This window comes from Carcharodon carcharias, chromosome 1 (genome assembly GCF_017639515.1).
Source record: "Carcharodon carcharias isolate sCarCar2 chromosome 1, sCarCar2.pri, whole genome shotgun sequence".
NCBI classification, from domain to species: domain Eukaryota; kingdom Metazoa; phylum Chordata; class Chondrichthyes; order Lamniformes; family Lamnidae; genus Carcharodon; species Carcharodon carcharias.
The window spans coordinates 42,757,655-42,778,848 of NC_054467.1; the positions used below are offsets into that span (position 1 = coordinate 42,757,655).

At 44.9% G+C, this 21,194-nt stretch overlaps 1 protein-coding gene across 8 annotated transcripts in view; it reads right to left on the bottom strand.

Annotated features, from left to right (window-relative positions):
- Positions 1-21,194, bottom strand: part of kiaa1109 (KIAA1109 ortholog) — a 527,093-nt gene that overhangs the window by 145,808 nt on the left and 360,091 nt on the right. For all 8 annotated transcript variants that reach the window (XR_005944164.1, XM_041196895.1, XM_041196846.1 and 5 more), the window contains 4 exons: positions 19,686-19,854; positions 18,206-18,417; positions 15,619-15,817; positions 8,850-8,909 (listed from right to left, as the gene is read on the bottom strand). Coding sequence is in view for 7 of the 8 variants with exons in the window: in XM_041196895.1 (XP_041052829.1) it covers positions 8,850-8,909; positions 15,619-15,817; positions 18,206-18,417; positions 19,686-19,854 (640 nt within the window). In the remaining variant the exon portion in view is untranslated. The remainder of the gene's footprint in view (positions 1-8,849; positions 8,910-15,618; positions 15,818-18,205; positions 18,418-19,685; positions 19,855-21,194) is intronic.

A 21,194-nucleotide genomic window follows, 5' to 3' on the forward strand; every position in this document is an offset into this window, starting at 1 on the left:
CGGACACATGCCCTCAAGGTGTTCTCAGCTTTCAAGCATCAGGGCAATGTGAGCAAGCTGTTGCAACGATAAGAGTGTCATGTGAAAGATCATGTGTGAAATTAGAGGAGTTGCAAGGCTCCTCATCATGCTGGACCATGTCCAGGAGGATCCTCTGTGCATCTCAACATCATCCTCCTGGAATGTGCAGGCAATGAGGGCGTTATGAGCATGCGTGCCTTGTCTGGCCCTCGCAATGGCCCCGTTTTCTGCATCCTGGGCTTCCAGGTCCTCATCACCATCATACCCTTTGAGTTCCTCCTCATTGGAGATGATGTGTAGCTCCTCCATCTCGTCATCTGCCAACTCCTTCGCCCTTTGCAGAGTTAGGTTGTGTAGCGTGCAGCAAGCCACGAAAATGCATGACATCCTCTGGGGAATGTACCGGAGTGCTCCGCCAGAGTTGTCCAGGCATCGGAATCGCTTTTTCAGTATCCCTATGATGTGTTCCACCAATGTCCGGGTTGCGTAATAAGCCTCATTATACTTTCATTCAGCAGCTGTCTGAGGCTGCCACATAGGCATCATCAGCCATGTCCTTTATGGTTAACCCTTGTTGTCGAGGAGCCAACCCTGAACCCTGGAAGATGTCAGGGATCCGAGACCTACTCAGGATGTATGAGTCATGAACAATTCCTAGGTATCTGGCAGAAACCTGCACAATACATTTGTTATTTTCGCACACCAGCTGCACATTGAGTGAGTGATAGACTTTGCGGTTGATGTACTGGACTGCTTGTAGTAGGGAGGTTTTATAGCCACGAGTGCAGTTGATGACGCCCTTCAGCTGTGGGAAACTGGAAATCCCAACAAAGCCCAGTGCTGTTGCGTCCTGGCTTGCCTGATCTCTGTCGATGTTGACAAAATTGTGGGCTTTTGCAAAAATGGCGTCCGTAACTTTTTTTTATTCATTCACAGGATGTGGACTTCGCTGGCTCGGCCAGCATTTATTGCACATACCTGGTTGCCCTTGAGAAGGTGGTGGTGAGCTGCCTTCTTGAACCACTGCAGCCCACGTAGTGTAGGTACACCCAGAGTGCTATTAAGAAGGGAGTTCCGGGATTTTGACTCAGCAACAGTGAAGGAATGGTGATATATTTCCAAGTCAGGATGGTGAGTGACTTGGAGGGGAACTTCCAGTTGGCGGTGTTCCCATCGATCTGCTGCCCTTGTCCATCTAGATGGTATGGTCATGGGTTTGGAAGGTGCTGTCGAAGGAGCCTTGGTGAATTCCTGCAGTGCGTCTGTGGTGGAGGGACTGAATGTTTGTGGATGTGGTGCCAATCAAGTCTGCTGCTTTGTCCTGGGCAGTGTCAAGCTTCTTGAGTGTTGTGGGAGCTGCACTCATCCAGGCAACTGGGGAGTATTCCATCACACTCCTGACTTGTGCCTTGTAGATGATGGACAGGCTTTGGGGAGTCAGGAGGTAAGTTACTTGTTGCATGATTCCAAGCCTCTGACCTGCTCTTATAGTATTTATATAGCTAGTCCAGCTTAGTTTCTGGTCAATGGTAACCCCAGTATGTTGATAGTTGGGGATTCAGTGATGGTAATGCCATTGAACATCAAGGGTCGATGGTTGGATTCTTTCTTGTTGGAGATGGTCATTACACCTGTCACTTGTGTGGCGCAAATGGTACCTGCCACTTGTCAGCCCAAGCCTGGATATTGTCCAGATCTTGCTGCATTTGGGCAAGGACCGCTTCAATGAGGGGTCCAAATGGTGTACATTGTACAATCCTCAGCAAACATCCCCACTTCTGAGCTTACGTTGGAAGGAAGGTCATTGAAGAAGCTGAAGATGCTTGGGCCGAGGACACTACCCTGAGGAACTCCTGCAGTGATATCCTGGAGCTGAGATGACTGACCTCCAACAAGCACAACCATCTTTCCTTGTGCTAGGTATGACTCCAACCAGCGGAATGTTTTCCCCGATTCCCATTGACTCCAGTTTGCTAGGGCTCCTTGATGCCACACTCAGTCAAGTACGGCCTCGATTAAAGGGCAGTCACTCTCACCTGACTGCGGGAGTTCAGCTCTTATGTCCATGTTTGAACCAAGACTATCATGAGGTCAGGAGCTGAGTGGCCCTGGCGGAACTCAAACTGGGCATCAGTGAGCAGGTCACTGCTAAGCAAGTGCTACTTAATAGAACTGTTGATGACACCTTCCATGATTTTACTGATGACCGAGAGTAGACTGATGGAGAGGTAATTGGCCGGGTTGGATTTGTCCTGCTTTTTGTGTAAAGGACTTACCTGGGCAATTTTCCACATAGCTGGGTAGTTGCCAGTGTTATAGCTGCACTGGCAGCTTGGCTAGGCGTGCGGCAAGTTCTGGAGCTCAAGTCTTCAGTACTATTGCCAGAATATGGCCAAAAAGACCATAGCCTTTTGCAGTATCCAGTGGCTCCAGCCATTTCTTGATATCACATGGAATGAATTGAATTGGCTGAAGACTGGCACCTGTGACGCTGGGTGCCTCCAGAGGAGGAGGCCGAGATGGATCATTCACTCGGCCCTTCTGGCTGAAGATTGTAGCAAATACCTTATCCGTTCACGACTGGAAGTAGCAGGACTGCAGAGCTTAAATCTGATCAGTTGGTTGTGGGGTTGCTGAAATCTGTCTAATATTTGCTGCTTATGCTGATTGGCACGCAAGTAATCCTGTGTTCTAGCTTCATCAGGCTGACCCTAATTTTTAGGTATGCCCGGTGCTGCTCCTGGAATGCCCTTCTGCACTCTTCGTTGAACCAGGGTTGATCCCCTGGCTTGATGGTAATGGTAGATATGCCAGGCCACGATGTTACAGATTGTGTTCAAGTACAATTCTGCTGCTGCTCAGAGATGCCCAGTCTTGAGTTTCTAGATCTGTTTGAAATCTATCCCATTTAGCACTGTGGTAGTGCCACACAACACGATGGAGGGTATCCACAATGTGAAGGCGGGACTTCGCCTCCACAGTGACTGCGCGGTGTTCACTCCTACCGATACTGTCATGGACAGATGCATCTGCAGCAGGCAAGTTAATGAGGATTAGGTCAAGTATGTTTTACCCCTCTTGTTGGTTCCCTCACCACCTGCTCCTGACCCAGTCTAGCAGCTATGTTCTTTAGGACTCCGCCAGCTCAGTCAGTAATAGTGCTACCGCACCACTTTTGGAGTTGGACATTGAAGTCGCCCACCCAGAGTACATTCTGTGTCCTTGCCACCTTCAGTGCTTCCCCCAAGTGATGTTCAACATGGAGGAGCACTGATTCATCAGCCGAGGGAGAACAGTACATAGTAATCAGCAGGAGGTTTTCTTGCCCATGTTTGACCTGATGCCATGAGACTTCATGGGGAGTCGATGTTGAGGGCTCCCAGGGCAACTTCCTCTGACTGTATATTACTGTGTTACCCCTGCCGGTGTGACTAGGCATATCCAGGGATGGTGATGGTGGTGTCTGGGACATTATCTGTAGGATATGATTCCATGAGGATGACTATGTCAGGCTATGCTTGACTAGTCTGTGAGACAGCTCTCCCAAAGCTCCCAGATGTTAGTAAGGAGGACTTTGCAGGGTCGACAGGCTGAGATTGCCATTGTAGTTTCCGGTGCCTAGGTCGATGCCGTGTGGTCCCTCCGGTTTCATTCCTTTTTTTGTGACTTTGTAGCAATTTGATACAACTGAGTGGCTTGCTAGGCCATTTCAGAGGGCATTTAACAGTGGGTCTGGAATCACATTTAGGCCAGACCAGGTAAGGAAAGCAGGTTTCCTTCCCTAAAGGGCAATCAATAATGGTTTCATGGTCATCATTAGACTTTTAATCCGAGATTTTTATTGAATTCAAGTTCCACCATTTGCTGTGGTGGGATTTGAACCCAGGTCCCCAGAGCATTACCCTGTGTCTCTGGATTACTAGTCCAGCGTCAACACCACAACGCCATTGCCTGTTCTGGAAGCATTTGTGGGTGGAAGCTTGGGAGATCGCACAGATGTCCCCAGTAGAGCCCTGAAATAAGCCACTACCATAGAGGTTGAGAGTGGCAGTTACTGTCTCTGTTGCTGGCAGTGGATGCCCTCCAAGTCCCTGTGGCACCAAATCCTGCAGGATGTGGCAAATGTGAGTCATCAGATCCCTTAACATGTGGAAGCATTGCCAACACTGTTCTTGCTCATCTGCAGATAGCACATGCGACGTCCATACAACCTGGGTCAAGCGGGGTGCCTACAAATGATGGCTCTCTGGGGATCATCCTCTGTGTCCAAGGAGGACCTGCTGCCCCTTAGTCTTGTGGATTCTGCTCCGTCCTTTGGTGAGCCAGGTGCCTCTGTCGCATTCTTCCTCTTCTCCTCTCTTGCCTATAAGCAATAAGGCAGGCAGTGATAACATCAGACACCATCTTCCTGATGGTCTCCTCACTGCAGTATCAATGAGAAACATGCAAGAGTCAGCATTTGTCTCCAAAGGTCTATGTTCAGTAAAGAAATCATCTGTGACTGTGGTCTTAAGGCCGGAGAGTATTGGCCCCTGGAATGGTGCCCAGTGCGGGGTGCGCATGAATGTTCACCACAATCCCACCCCTGGCCACCCCTCCCAACCCACATTACTGACTGCAGACAGCTTCGGCCAGGTGACTGAATGTTCTGCTTTCAGCTAAGGCACTCTGAGACTGCGCTGTTTGAACTGACCCTGAGGCCGAATGTTCAATGTCTACATGAGATTAATTTTGGGGATCCAGTGGCTTCTCCTCTGAGTGGTGAATGGCCACATTTCCAAGGGAGTTCTCAAGCTTGTCCAGTCACCCAATAGTTCTGCAGCTCCATAATACTCTGGTGAAACTCTTTTGAGCACAAACACATTTCCATCTGTTCCTATTCAGATGAAGTTACATTGTTTGCCATTGTGAGATTTGAACTCTTGATCTCTTGATACTCTTTCGAGTAGATGTAGCTCTTTTGAGTACAAACCCGTTTCCATCTGTTTCAGATGAAGTTACATGGTTTCATAGTTTGCCATTGTGAGATTTGAACTCTTGATCTTGGGGGTTACAAACCCAGTACCATAACCACTTGGCTATTTAGGCCAAGCAATACTCTGGTGAATTTGAAGGGTGTGCACGAGGGGTTAACTAGGGGATCAGTGTTGCATAAATGGGCATAATTGCTTCACTTCCCTGATTCCCTGCATGTTAATTGAACAGCTGCTACCTGTCTCAGATGTGGCTCTGCCCTCATTTTAGAAGCTACATTTCAATTGGTTGGCACTTTAATGTCCCCCCACCACCCCCAGTTATGTGTTTCATTGCGACCTTCTCTGCTCAATGCCCCCAATCATCTCCGCTCAATGACCCCTCGCCCTGCAGCCCCTTCCCTTCCCTCAGTCTTGTCTGGCCCTTTTCACAATGGATCCCTATCCCTGCAGCACAGTAAAAGCCACCACTACCTCAACCCTGGTGTGGTTGCCGTGGAGACTTGCCTGAGAGACCCCCTGAGACCAACGTGCTGCATGCAGCCTGCGAAGCCTGGCTCTGATCCCTGTGAGCACTGTGCAATTCAACTTATGTGAACTAACCTCTGAGGCCTGAGTGAAGTGTAAGTCGTCAGCTGCACATCATTTAAATTCTGTTGTGAAACACGTCATTCTAATTGCACACCGATGTTGGCTCTTAATCCAGCATGCAGGGATGATTCAGGCGAGCAGGCATCATAATTAGATACAAATTTAGGCTAATTACGTTTGTGATGTTCAGCGGCAGGTAACGCAGCCCGCCATTAACAGCTGAAGTGCACAATGGTTTCCTCATTTTATGTGGTTTCAAATCCTGTTTTGGCCCTTCTCGCACTCGCCACGACGCCTGCCCCGATTGGGATCAGAAAATCCCATGTCAGAATGTCTTTCTTCTTCAATCTACAGGATCCCATTGCCCAGTCTCCATCTCTTTCATCCCCCATTTCAGAGCCACCCAATATAACAATCTCTGCAATTCATAACTCTCCAGACTGCTCCCAACTCCACTTGGTCATGATTCTAGACTGCCGTTGGGGGTGGTGGCATGCCATGGTGTGAAATTTAATGGGGTGATTGCCACGGTTATAATCTCTGTCCAAAATAGTGATCTCCCAGGCTGTTTTTTTAAAAAAATTGTTCATGGGATGTGGACATCGCTGGCCAGGCCAGTATTTATTACCCATCCCTAACTGCTCTAGTTCAGAGGGCATTTAAGGGTCAACCACATTGCTGTGGGTCTGGAGTCACATGTAGGCCTGACCAGGTAAGGACAGCAGTTTTCCTTTCCTAAAGGGCATAAGTGAACCAGATGGGTTTTTACAACAATCAACAATGGTTTCATGGTCATCTTTAAACTTTTAATTCTAGATTTTTATCGAATTCAAATTCCAGCATCTGCCACGGTGGAATTCGAACCCAGGTCCCCAGAGCTTTATCCTGGATCTCTGGGTTACTAATCCAGACAATACAACTACGCAATCGCCTCACCGATGATGGTCGAGGGGATGGAGAGGAAGGTCCAGGATCGATAGGGAGAGGAGGAGATGTCGGGGGAGGAGTTTGAGGTAGGGAGGAGGGGAACGGAAGTGTCGGTGGTTTGAGGTAGGGAGGGGGGAACAAAGGTGTCGGGAGGAAGTTGGGAGAGGGGAAAGGAGAGAGTAACAGGGCCAGCCTTCTGTCACATTTAGCAAGAGTACTGGTGATTTGGGGTGGGGAAGGGGCTGCTGATTGGGAATCCTATGCCTGGTGCAGTTCCTGGTTTTTGTGATAAGGTGAGTTCTTTACCAAGGATCCACAACAGCAGAGAAATCGTTGTATGATTACAGCTATGCTAGTGTTCATTTCAAGAGATACAATGGCTTCCTTGCTGCTATGAATAATAGACAAAGATCCCATTCCACTAAAGTTTTTCTTTTCACCTTGTACTTACCTGTGAATCTTGTCTTTATCAAAAACAGAATTACCTGGAAAAACTCAGCAGGTCTGGCAGCATCAGCGGAGAAGAAAAGAGTTGACGTTTTGAGTCCTCATGACCCTTCAACAGAACTGAGTGAATATTAGGAGAGGGGTGAAATATAAGCTGGTTTAAAGTGGGTGGGTGGGGGAGGGGGGGGGGGGCGCGGGGCGGAGAGCAGTTAGGGGGGTGGGGGGGTGGTTGTAGGGACAAGCAAGCAGTGATAGGAGCAGATAATCAAAAGATGTCACAGACAGAAGAACAAACAGGTTTATGCTAATTAAGAATGGATGGCAGGACACTCAAGGTACAGCTCTAGTGGGGGTGGGGTGGAAAGACTATCCCATCTCCCGCGGATCCACCCTCATGCCTTCTCCTCCCTCCCAAAAACATGATAGGGTCCCTCTTGTTCTCACTTATCACCCCACCAGCCTCTGCATTCAAAGGATCATCCTCCGCCATTTCCGCCAACTCCAGCATGATGCCACCACCAAACACATCTTCCCTTCACCCCCCCGGTGGCATTCCGTAGGGATCGTTCCCTCTGGGATACCTTGGTCCACTCCTCCATCACCCCCTACTCCTCAACCCCCACCTATGGCACCTCCCCATGCCCACACAAAAGATGCAACACCTGCTCCTTCACTTCCTCTCTCCTCACCGTCCAAGGGCCCAAACACTCCTTTCAAGTGAAGCAGCATTTCACTTGCATTTCCCCTAACTTAGTCTACTGTATTCATTGCTCCCAATGCAGTCTCCTCTACATTGGAGAGACCAAACGTAAACTGGGCGACCACTTTGCAGAACACCTTCGGTCTGTCCACAAGAAAGGCCCAAACCTCCCTGTCGCTTGCCATTTTAACACTCCACCCTGCTCACTTGCCCACATGTCTGTCCTTGGCTTGCTGTATTGTTCCAGTGAACTAGAGGAACAGCATCTCATCTTCCGACTAGGCACTTTACAGCCTTCCGGACTGAATATTGAATTCAACAATTTTAGATCTTGAACTCCCTCCTCCATCCCCACCCCCTTTCCATTTCTTCCCCCTTCCTTTTGTTTTTTCCACTAATTTATATAGATTTTTCTTTTCCCACCTATTTCCATTATTTTTAAATCTTTATCTTTTATGCCCTGTTAGTCTTTCCACCCCACCCCCACTAGAGCTGTACCTTGTGTGTCCTGCCATCCATTCTTAATTAGCACATTCGTTTAGATAATATCACCCCCTTCAACACCTGTTTGTTCTTCAGTCTGTGACATCTTTTGATTATCTGCTCCTATCCCTACAACCACACCCCCCCTCCCCAACCTTAAACCAGCTTATATTTCATCCCTCTCCTAATATTCACTCAGTTCTGTTGAAGGGTCATGAGGACTCAAAACGTCAACTCTTTCCTTCTCCGCCGATGCTGCCAGACCTGCTGAGTTTTTACAGGTAATTCTGTTTTTGTTTTGGATTTCCAGCATCCGCAGTTTTTTGTTTTTATAATCTTGTCTTTATGTTGCAAATGTACTTGGTGCATTAAAGTTCTGCTGAATTTCGTAGTTTGTAATTTGCATGGGTTTCAATATGTATCTATTACAATGCAAATTATGCGGGACTGTCAAAATGGGTTTGTTTTTTGCATATAGTTTTTCTGGGTGTGCCAATTTGTCCAGATTTCACAGTATGTTCCAATGCATTGCTAGTATTAATGCTTTATTGTTAAATCCACAACATGTTCTTAATTTTGGTGCGAATCACATGAATTTCTTATTGCTTCGCTTATCATAGTTCACAATTACCTATCATCAACATTTTTGGATCTAAATTTCTGATTGTAATGAGTCAGGTTCTGATACGAATGAGAAAATAAATTACCTGCAGCAGCCTGTCCAGTAGTCCGTGAACATACTTCATATGTCCCATCTGGTACAACACCTGTTGAGCATTCAGAAATAACAAAATTATTTAATTTTCATGGAAATCACCCGAAAGTGAGCAGATGATATCATCCAAGTCAGCTGGATTGTTAAATAGAGAGCACTCAGTGCAAAAAGGAAATAAAACTTGTTTGGAAAAACAGTACTTCTCACTAGATCAGCGCTATAGTGGCAATTTGAAGAACAGACTTCCCTAGCCTTTCACCTGAATGAAAAAGTGCGGTTGTAGAAACTGGTTGTGCACCACTTTGGTCAAAGCAGTGAAATAAACAATTGGAATTAGATTGTAAACATGCCTGGTGGGTCAACAACCTGTAGTTAAATTGAAAACATGAAGGGAAAGACCAAACTGGCTGCTGCTCTTTTCTTAAGAATAAGGGAGCAATGATCTGATAGAGGTCTCAAAAAGTGTGAAGGGATTTGATAGGTTAGATGTATGGAAGATGATTCTACTTGTCTGAGTGTCAAAAACTAGGAGCCATCAATATAAAATGATCACTATTTCAAATTTAGGACAAACTTCGTTACTCAGGGTGTGTTAAGAATGTGAAAGCTATCACCACATGGAGTGTTGAGGAGAATAGCATAGATGCATTTCAGAGGAGGCTAGATAAAGACACAAAGAGAAAACTATTGGTACCGAGGTAGCTGGCCATTTAAATCATCAGTTGCCTCCACTCAAGTGGGATTTTGGTAGGCCAGGGGGTTAAAATCCAGCATGTGCAGCTTAGACCAGGTAAGAGTTGGTCTGAACTTGGTGGATTCATTTGGATAGCCAGGGTACCCTTTTGGATAAGGTCCTGCGACACCTTTGGGAGAGGTAAAGCACCATTTGGGATTGTAAAAAGTAAACATGATCATGCATAAAAAGTAGATAAATTCATTGTGTAAAAGAAATATCATTTTTACCTAATATTATTGTGGGGTATTGAAGCAGGCTTATGGGGACTATCTGTATGTATGCTTGTGTGTGTCTAATTTAATTAAACTGCAGACAGTCAGACTGCAAGGTTTGAATCATCAAAAGGCATTAAGTGTAAAACAGGCATCTGAAAAGGAGATAAGTAAGAGTCGCGGAGGTCTACAACACAGAAAAAGGCCCTTCGGCCCATCGAGTCTGCGCCGGTCAAACAAGTACCTAACTATTCTAATCCCTTTTTCCAGCACTAGGCCCATAGACTTGTATGCCATGGCATCGCAAGTGCACATCCAAATACTTCTTAAATGTTATGAGGGTTTCCGCCTCTACTGCCCTTTCAGGCAGTGAGTTCCAGATTCCCACCACCCTCCGGGTGAAAAAATTCTTCCTCACATCCCCTATAAACCTCCTGCCCCTTACCTTAAATCTATGCCCTCTGGTTATTGCTCCCTCCACCAAGGGGAAAAGTTCCTTCCTGTCTACCCTATCTATGCCCCTCATAATTTTATACACCTCAATCATGTCCCCCCTCAATCTCCTCTGCTCCAGGGAAAATAACACCAGTCTATCCAATCTCTCCTCATAACTAAAACTTTCTAGCCCAGGCAACATCCTGATAAATCTCCTCTGCACTTTCTCTAATGCAATCACATCCTTCCTATAATGCGGATTCCAGAACTGCATGCAATACTCTAGCTGTGGCCTAACCAGCGTTTTATACAGTTCCAGCATAACCTCCCTGCTCTTATATTCTATGCCTCGGCTAATAAAGGCAAGTATCCCATATGCCTTCTTAACCACCTTACCTACCTGTCACACCACCTTAAGGGACCGGTGAACATGCACACCAAGGTCCCTCTGAAAATTATTGCCAGCGCCCCTGCTATCTCCTCCCTTGCCTCACTCAACAGCCTGGGATACATTTCATCCGGGCCTGGAGATTTATTTACTTTTAAGCCTGCCAGACCACTTAGAACCTCCTCCCTTTCTATGCTAATTTCTTTAATCATATCACAGTCCTTCTGCCTGATTTCCATACCCACGTCGTCCCTCTCACTTGTGAACACCAACACAAAGTATTCGTTTAGAACCCTGCCTACGTCTTCTGGCTCCACACACAAGTTACCACTACGGTCCTTAATGGGCCGTACTCTTTCCCTAGTTATCTACTTACTCTTAACATACTTGTAAAGTAACTTTGGATTTTCCTTTATTTTACCTGCCAATGTTTTTTCATGAACCCTTTTTGCTCTAATTTCCTTTTTAAATCCCCCCTACACATTCTATACTCCTGTAGGGCTTCCGCTGTTCTGAGCCCTCGGCATCTGCCATAAGCCTCCCTTTTTCTCTTTATCCAATCCAGTATATCCTTCGACGTCCAGGGTTCCCTGGATTTGTTGGTCCCACCCTTTGTCTTTACTGGAATATGATGGCCCTGTACTCTCCCTATTTCCTTCTTGAATAAGTCCCACTGCTCTGACGCAGATTTACCTAAAAGTAGCTGCTCCCAGTCCACTCTGGCCAAATCATATATGATCTTATTAAAATCGGCCTTCCCCCAATTTAGAACTCTGATTTCTGGCCCATCCTTGTCCTTTTCCCTAACAACCTTGAATCTAACAGAGTTATGATCACTATCTGCAAAATGCTCCCCAACTGAAACCTCTACCACTTGCCTGGCTTCATTCCCTAAAATTAAGTCCAGGATCAGTCCCTCTCTTGTAGGACTTTCTACCTACTGGCTTGAAAAGCTCTCCTGGATGCATTTGAAGAACTCCGCTCTCCCCTAAACCTATCACACTATGACTAACCCAGTAAATGTTGGGGAAGTTGAAATCCCCCACTATAACTACCCTATTATTTTTACACTTCTCTGAAATTTGCCTACATATCTGCTCTTCAATTTCTCTCTGACTGTTTGGGGGCTTATAGTACACTCCCAGCAATGTGATTGCTCCTTTTTTGTTTTTCAGTTCTACCCATATAGCTTCATCTGAGGAGCCTTCTAAGATGTCAGCCCTCCTTACTGCTGTAATTGATTCCTTGATCAATATTGCGATACCCCCTCCTCTGTCTCACCTGAAGGCCCTATATCCTGAAATATTGAGCTGCCATTCCTGCCTCTCTCTCAACTATGTCTCTGTGACAGTAATGACATCATACTTCCATGTGTTAATTTGTGCCCTCAACTCATCTGCCTTATTCATCAGGCTCCTTGCATTAAAATAATTACCATCCAACATTGTCAAACTCCCTTGTGCCTTAACTGGCCTATAATTTCTACGCCTTCCAGACTTACTTGCATGGCCAAAATTAGAAGAGATAGCAAGTGAGTCTGGAAGGCATAAAAATTATAGGCCAGTTAAGGACAGGTTGCACCTGAACCGGAATGGGACGAACATCCTTGCAGGGAGGCTGGCTAGTGCTGCTGGGGAGGGTTTAAACTAACTTGGCAGGGGGATGGGATCCTGAGAGGAGGTTCAGCAGGGAGAGGTGCACAGCCAAGATTAGAAGAGAGAGCATCTCCCCCTGCTGAACCTCCTCTCAGGATCCCATCTCCTCCTTCCAAGTTAGTTTAAACTCTCCCCAACAGCACTAGCAAACTTCCCCGCAAGGATGTTGGTCCCATTCTGGCTCAGGTGCAACCCGTCCACCTTGTACAGGTCCCACTGCCCCCAGAAACGGTCCCAATGTCCCAGAAATCTAAAGCCCTCCCTCCTGCACCATCTCTCCAGCCATGCATTCATCTGGACTAATCTCCCATTTCTATACTCATTCGCACGTGGTACTGGAAGTAATCCAGAGATTACGACCTTTGAGGTCCCGTTTTTTAATCTGCATCCGAGCTCCCTAAATTCTGTTTGCAGGACTTCATCCCTCTTTCTACCTATGTCGTTGGTACCAATATGTACCACAATCTCTGTCTGTTTGCCCTCCCCCTTTAGAATGCCCTGCAGCTGTTCAGTGACATCCTTGACCCTGGCACCAGGGAGGCAATATACCATCCTGGAGTCATGTCTACGGCCGCAGAAACGCCCGTCTGTTCCCATTACTATTGAGTCTCCTACCACTATTGCTCTTCCCCTCTTTTTCCTCCCCTCCTGTGCAGCTGAGCCACTCAGTGCCATGAGTGTGGCTGCACTCCCCAGAGGAACCATCACTCTCACTGTTTTCCAACACAGAAAAACGGTTCTCGAGTGAGATGCGCCTTGGGGATTTCCTGATTACCTGCCTGACACCTTTATTCCGAGTGATGGTCACCCATTCCCTCTCGGTCTGCACTTCCGTAAGCTGTGGGGTGACCATGTCTAAAAACCTGCTATCCACGAAACTCTCAGCCTCGCGGATGCACCTCAGCGCCTCCAGCTGCTGCTCAAGCTCCAAAACCTGGAGCTCAAGTAGCTGCAGCTGGTGGCACTTCCTGCACGTATGGTCGGTCAGAGCGCAAGGACTTCCCACCTGTTGCAGGCGGTACATCACACGAGACTGAGCTAGGATGAAGTCTCAGCAGATACAGTATGAATTGAATTTGCATTTTTAGATAAGTTGAGAGGTTGTTTGATTTTCAAAGGGACATGATAAGGTGTTTACAACTGGCAAGATAAATAAGACAAAGTTATTAAGTTTATTTTTTCCATAAATACTGGCCATAATGACAACATAAAAGCTTTTCATTTTCTGTGAAAGGTAACCTCCAAAGAAAGGCTGAAACAATGGGATTTACAGATCAAAAGGGAGGAAATATATTTAAAGAAAGGTGGAAAGCTGCATGGGAGTGCTCATGTGAGACCTTGAAAGGCACTGGGTGAAACAGACTTGTGGGAAAAGCCTCTAGCCATCCTGGAGAAGTCTGCTGTTCCAGTAACCTAGGTTGTATTAGACGTCTTTGGAGGTCCATGATCGAGTGAGAGAGAGAGATATGTGAAATACCTCTCTTACAGCAAAAGTGGATACTTGTGCTAATATTGCTGGATGTTTTATAGATTAAGAATCTATTTGGAGTTTAGCCTGAAAGGGGTGTGCAGTTGGCAGTTTAGTTAAGTAGAGATCTTGTGAGAACTGTTATAAAACTAAATGTAACTGTAGTCCTATGTTTTCTTCTGTTCATAAATATTTTAATTTAATGTTTAAAATCTCTAAAGGTGATAGTGGACTCAGTACTTCTGACTTCAGTGCACAAACCTTCTTGTGATAAATATAAATTGCAAAATCGCTGTGATGGCCTAGCAAAGTTTCCCTGTGGGATTTGGTCAGCCTAGCAATTACCACCTGCCATATCATAACAATTAGATCTGTCAAAGCTGTCAGAGAACTGTCAAAACTGATTGGAGATGTGAAAGCTATTAATGGATTTCACTCTGCTGAGCTTTAACTTTAAAAAAGTCCAGAATTCAAAAAACATCAGTGCTTGATATTTCATTCTGTCTGTTAACAGAAGCCTGAGGGCTTTCATTATAGGATTTGTGCTAAAATGACTGATTTTACAAACTAACATTATTACAGTGGGGTGCCTGTTAAGTAAGCAGTTTGATTGACAGCTCCAAGTGGTAATAGAATAGAAATATTTGTTTTCATTAGAGATTAGTTAAAGGAATCTCTATATATCAAATGGTTTTTTGATCAATGAGAGCTGATTTTGTTTAAAATAATGATGTCATCAATGGACACAACTTTATTTTATGTCAGCATGGCTCCTGAAGTTTGCCCATGGTGGATACTGAGCAAGTTGGCATGGAGTTAAGGACAAAGGGTGGTAGGTAGGGGCCCATGGGTTGGTATAGGAAGTATGAGGCACCATGGGGGCGTGGTATAAGGGACATGTGGTGGCATAAGTGCATAAGGGGCCATGGGGGCTGGGTAGAGGGGTATGAGGTAGCATAAGTTGGCATGGATGGGTCTTAAGGGGTGTGTGGGGAGATGAAGGCTGGACAGTTGTCTTTTGTTTCAATCATTTTTTAAACTGGATTCAACTAAGTGTCGGAGCATAGAGGCAGGCCTTCTGCCAAATCTGCCTCTGCATCCGGCAGCCTCCTCCTTTTGGGCGCAGCGGGCCTGACTTCTAATCCAGCCTTGCACTCCCCTGACCACTGCACCCCCCAAATGACTGGGTCAGGTTCGCAGATCCAGGAATTCTCCAGTCTCTGAGCACCCAAACAGAGTGCAAAAATCAGGGTCTATGAAACCCCTTACTGGAAGTAAGAGATCTGAACAGAGCCTTTGAAGTAAGAACCAAGGCCTTCAACATGTACAACACCATCTCTGTAGTTTTCAGCATATTTAAGCAGTACAAACCTCCAAACTCTTCAACCATCTCAGTAACAGGCAGTAACAATCAATCAGCAACTAACCAGAAAGTGGTTTATAATTCCTTTAAATAGCATGATGGGGTGTCCTGTCTGCTGCTGAATGCATGATCAGCTGTATGAGATTGAGAGAGGCCCTCGTCTGGAATGCTGAGGTCAAAACTGGCACCACTGGGGTCAAATCAGAATTATATACTCACTGATGTCACATCTGCCAACTCTGCATCCATCCAACTTAAGCTCCCAGCACCCGCACTAATGAACTATCTAAAATAGCATTCTGCATGGCTTGCAATAAAAGCGTGTGTGCACTACCATCCTGAAAGGGCAGCCATAGCAGCAAAATTACCAGTGCCACGTAACCAAATATTGCAGTCCATTTGGTCCCCTTTTATACAGGTTGCAGATGTGGGTGCAGGGGGAGTGGGATGGGTTGGAGGGCAAGAGAGAAATAGAGTGAGCGAATAAGTAAGTAGAAAACTCACAGGCATTCATTACTATATCTCCCTGAAGTTCTGGTTTCCAATCATCCCAACTAGTTTCAAATCCATCAGCAAATCGTATGCAGAAATTTTTGAAATGACCTTTGCTGACTAGGGATTCAGATGAGCAAGCAGTGATCAAAGTGCTCTCAATGGTAAGAACCATAGCCGACCCAGGATCAAAATCAATACTGTGATTACCCTGCCAAGAACAAACAAAATTTTTTGTTAAAAGACTACTGACATCATCAAACTACAGCAACTTATATTTCTATTGTGCCTTTCACATAATGAAATGTCCCAAGACACTTCACAGGAGCATTATAAAACAAAATATGACACCGAACAACATCAAGAAATGTTAGGTTAGCTGAGCAAAAGCTTGGTTAAAAAGATCGATTTTAAGAAAGCAAGGTAGAACGGCCGACAGGTTTAGCAAGTGAATTTCAGAGCTTGGGGTTGAGGCAACTGAAGGCACGACCACCAACGCTGAAGCAATTAAAATTGGAGATGCACAAGAGGCCAAAATTTGAGGAGGGCAGATATCTCGGAGGTTTGTACGAATGGAAGAGCTTACAGGGCTGGAAAGGACGAAACCATGGAGGGATTTGAAGACTAGGATGAGAATTTTAAAATTAAGACAATGCTTGACCATCAGTCAATATAGACCAGTGAATACAGGGGTGCTAGCAGAACAGGACTTTCTGCAAGTTAAGACACGAGCAGCTGAGTTTTGGATGACCTCACATTTACAGAGGGAAACATGTGGGAGACTAGCCAGGGACACATGGAATAGTTAAATCTGGAGGAAATGAAGACATGAGTGAGTGTTTCAGCAGCAGATGAGCTGCAACAGGGACAAAGTCAGCTAACATTCCAGGGGTGGAATAGGCAGTCTTAGTGACAGCATGAAAATGAGGTCGGACGGTCGTCTCGGGATCCAAACGTGACACCAAGATTGTGAACAGCTTAGCTGGGATGGAGTTGGTAGCCACGGAACAGTTTGGAGAGAGGGATTGAAAACAATGGCTTTGGACTTCCTAACGTTAATTAAAGTAAAAGGTATTTCAATTATTTCAAATAATGTCAAATTTTATATCTGTTGCCATGAACACATTTTTACTATAAACCAGCCTAGAATTAGCTGATTACTTCCATCAGAACAAAAGTGCTTAATCTACCCATTATTTTAATGAACATTAAAACTTTTGTCTTTAATGATGGACAGGGGAATGGCATAAGAATATGTTAACTCTAATAATGATGTCAGTGTCAAAAAATAATTTCTAGGTTTTAACTTAAAAAAAAAGTTAAGGTGACAATAGTGCCAACATCATAATATGCATATTGCTTTTAGGTCTATAACAAAAATCACAAATAATATTTTCCAAATTTAATTACAACAAGCTTTCAGGCTAAATCGGCACAATTTGAACCAGTTTTGCTTCTAATTAATTTGTTGTTCAATGTTAGTAGTTACATATACACATTGATGGTCACTTTCAAATACGGGTGAAGAAGAATACTTAGTGTTATGTAGTGTACTAGTTTATTTGCGCTTTCTTTTATCATCAACTACTTCTAGATCTCCAATGGCACTATTCTCAGAGAGGCCAGGAACCAAATCAAATTGTTAAGTAAAGGAAGAAGAACAGAGCAATTGGTCAGGGAATATATCATGGTGCATGTGAGAGCTGGAACACAGATGGAGCAGCACACAAGACCTAATTTGAATTCAAATTGCACTGGGTTCTGTTTCCTATTATTTGGCAAGTTACAGCAGTAAAGTCTGAGGCTTGAGGGTAGGTGTGGAGGTTGGCGAGATTGGCTGGGCTCATTCTATAATTATATTCTATAACTATAACATGTTTGCACTTTCAGTATTTATTATAAGCCAATGTCTGCTTTTTGGTTGTGCCTCTTCATGCAGGCTAATTGATAGCTGACAGTGACAATAGTGAAAAGTACCATGAACCTGCGTTACTTGCACAAGACAGACAAGAAAGGTCTTTGAAACAAAATGCTGTAATGTTCTCAAGTATGACAACATGAGGTGTGATTCACACTAGCTTCAAGACGTTTTCCCCAACATATGATGGAAAGAGAAAAAAGGGGCTAGGAAAGAGAAAGAGCCACAACTGTGCTGTACACAAAATCTGAAAGTCCTGTCAACATTCAAATTTTGAAGAACTACTGGAGAAATCCCACGATGATCAAGATATTTAAGTCAGAGAGTAGCCGAACCATAAAAACCAGGAAAGTCCAAGGTTGAGTTCTGTTCTTTGAGTTATCTATTCCAAATGGAGCAAGACTTAGACAACTACAAAAAGAATCAAAAGAGAGAGAGAGCACAAAATTAATGAAAAGCCTGGCCATCAGGATAATACCAGAGGTTGACTTTAGCCTCGAAGGAACTGTACCCCAATAAGGATTCAATGCTCAAGGAATAAAATGATGCAAAAGGGAAAAAAAAAATTAAAGACAACAAGCAATTGAATAGTATGAATGTTGCATTGTAGCACAACAATAATTTAATACTATCTGAGACAGATAAGCTAATTGTTTCTGTTGCGGTGTACTAGTATGGTACCTGCATAGTGCTGGTGATAGGTAAGCAGATGCCCAAATCATTCACAGTCAGCTGCAAAAAGAGAGTGCCAAATGCTTGAGCAGACGTTTGCTGAATTCCAGGCAGTTTGTCAACTACTTCCTTTGTAGCCACATGAATGTCCTTGTGTAGTGCCATTCGCTGTTCATTCCAGTTGTCATAAGCAGCTTTGTAGTTCAGCCAGAAAAGGACAGCTTCAAAATGAAAAATTATGAACTAATTAATTATAATCAAATAAAAATCCATGTAATCAGGTTCGCTTTTGCCACTTTTATCTTGATTTTCCAATCATTCACAAAGAGTTTGGCATGACGAATATATATCTCATTAGCAACATGATGTATGAAACCAACAATCAGTATCTAGCTTTATTATGCAGATCTTAATTTTAAGATGTAGATGAGGCATTCACACCTTACGTTTTATTATTTAGCACAAGCTAACAGCAAAATGATCATTAAATATTTCTCTCTCAAAAGTTGCAATAAAAATTCAAATTCAAAATATTCTGTCTGGGGTCAAAGGATGCCACTATTAGTTCAAATTCCAAATTTGAACTGGTGCATTCCCATATCTGCATTACTTTAAACAAACATGTACAGAATCCAATGCACACAAGTAGCCATTAGGTGGAAAGGTTTATTTGTATATATTATGAGGTGTGGTTTTGCTCCAAATGAATTGAACGATGTATTGTTTTATAAGAGAACGGTTATGCCATGTAGTGCACAATGTGTTATCAGGCCCAGTTATTTATAGTGGTTGAAATGGGTCAAAAGTGATTTTATTAAATACTATGCAACTATTAACCTGAGTTTTGGGTTTCAAATTCTGCAATTCATCAGTTTTCCAACAAAAATATAAATATGTCCTTTGTTATGTTTCTTTGCCTATGCATACTGTTTTATACAGCATCTTTTTTAAAGTCTTAAGTGCACATCAAATTAACAGGCAAGATATGTTAGGTTTCAAGATAGCAGCAGTGATAGATTACAAGAGGAGTGCTGAGATTCAACAGAATTGGGATAGAGGTAATGAGATTCAGGAACACCGAGGATGCGGGGGATTTAGTATCAATGGAGGTAAAATGTGGGATTTGGCTTAGTGGCAGAGTTCATCTTGCTGATGGATCCAGTAATTCTGTAGGGTATGATGCTCCATGCTGTTGTAGCAGTTGGAAAGGAGAATCTCATTTGCTGAAAGAACTGGGAAGTGGAGGGGTGGCAGAGTCTGATGGCACTGGGCTGGCTAGAGATTATGTTGCATGGTGCTTGAAAATATACAAGACCAGAAGCTGGAGTTTGCTGGCAATGTTTGGAAAACTCTTGAGACTGAAAGCACCGACTGGAAAGATTTGGAGTTGTTGGGGGTGGAGTGGGCTGGTCAGAATTTCACACTTCTGAGGTCCTCAGATTGTGCAGGGGATGCACCTCGATGTAAACTGACAGCTAGAAAAGCATACCTCTGTCAAAGGCCACAGGTTGTGCATATATTATTGGTCGACTAAGTGTGATGAGAACAGCTTCCCTATCGAAAGCGCCACTGATCTCTTCTTGCAGTGCATTCCTCAATCCAATCCGTGTTTTGAAATATGCTACTTGATGAAAATCTGAACCAGCTTCTTCATAGACCTGAAGTAGAAACATAAGAAATAGGAATAAAATGTTTTTTTAAAAAAAGCAATACTACAGTGAAAAATTTAAACAGAGGGCAACCAGGTCAGACCAAAACCAAAGTGAAATGGTGAAACTAGAAAAAGTTGAGGCCAAAAGATAGTTGTGTGCTCGAGTACGAAGGGGATTAATCAAGGGCAGAATTTTCCCATCGGCGTGCAGGGCCTGTGTGTAAAATGATGCGCGGTGATGTCAGGTGAGTGTCCTGACGTCACCGTGCGTCAACGCGATATTCCGTTGGGTGGGCACGCGATGATCTCCGATGCTCACCTGCCATTAATTGATTTTTCAGCGCCCGTGCAGTCTTTGGGGTCACAACGGGCAGGACATATTTGAATAAACCTCATCCACGTGCAGGATAAGAGGGCCCAGTGGGGTCATGAGTGTGCTCTGTCAAATATTGATGGTTCAAAGTTACTGTGCGATCTGCAATACTTCAAAATACATACCAGCTGCTTGGTCTGGTCTCACAACCTTCAGGTCAGCACTCTGCAGTAAGGAATCTTTTTTGGGCCTGCATGTTTTAGGAAGCCTTTCCTTAGCCTGGGAATGGGAGCTGAACTCTCCATTGGAGGCACCTCCTCTGAGGAGGAAGGGAAGGCTAGAAGGGGGAGGAGGCTAGGAGTGCACATTCAGCCTCCAGGGGAGTCACTTTTGGAAGGTCAGGTGCAGGTACAAGGGGTGCAGGGCCAAGAGGCAGTCCAAGGCGGACGGGGCTGCAGAAGACACCATTATCCTGCTGCCAGGGTATACAGGCAGCGAAGCAGCTACCTCAATATGTCTGAGGTGCAGTGCTGAAGGATGCTCCGTCTCTCAAGGGAGACGGTCAACTATATCTGTCAGATGATTGGGCCTGAGATCTCCATGAACTGTGTGGGTGGACACCCCATGCCAGTGGCTCTAAAGGTCAGAGCTGCCCTCAACTTCTATGCCTCTGGCTTCATCCAGGGGTTGGTGGTTGACCTTTGCAGTGTCTCCCAATCAGCTGTCCACACTTGTGTCAAGCAGGTTACAGGCGCTCTTTTCAGGCATGCATTGACCTTCATCCTCTACCGTTGGGACCGGGCAACCCAGACACAGTGAGCCAGAGGATTCGCGGCCATTGCTGGCTTCCCCCACATCCAGGGTGCAATAGACTGCACACATGTAGCCATCAAAGCGCCAGCAAGTGAGCCCAGTGCCTTCAACAGGAAGGGCTTCCACTCTATGAACATGCAGATAGTGTGTGATCACAGGATGCTCATTCTTCAAGTCTGTGTGAGGTACCCAGGCAGCTCCCACGACACCTACATCCTCAG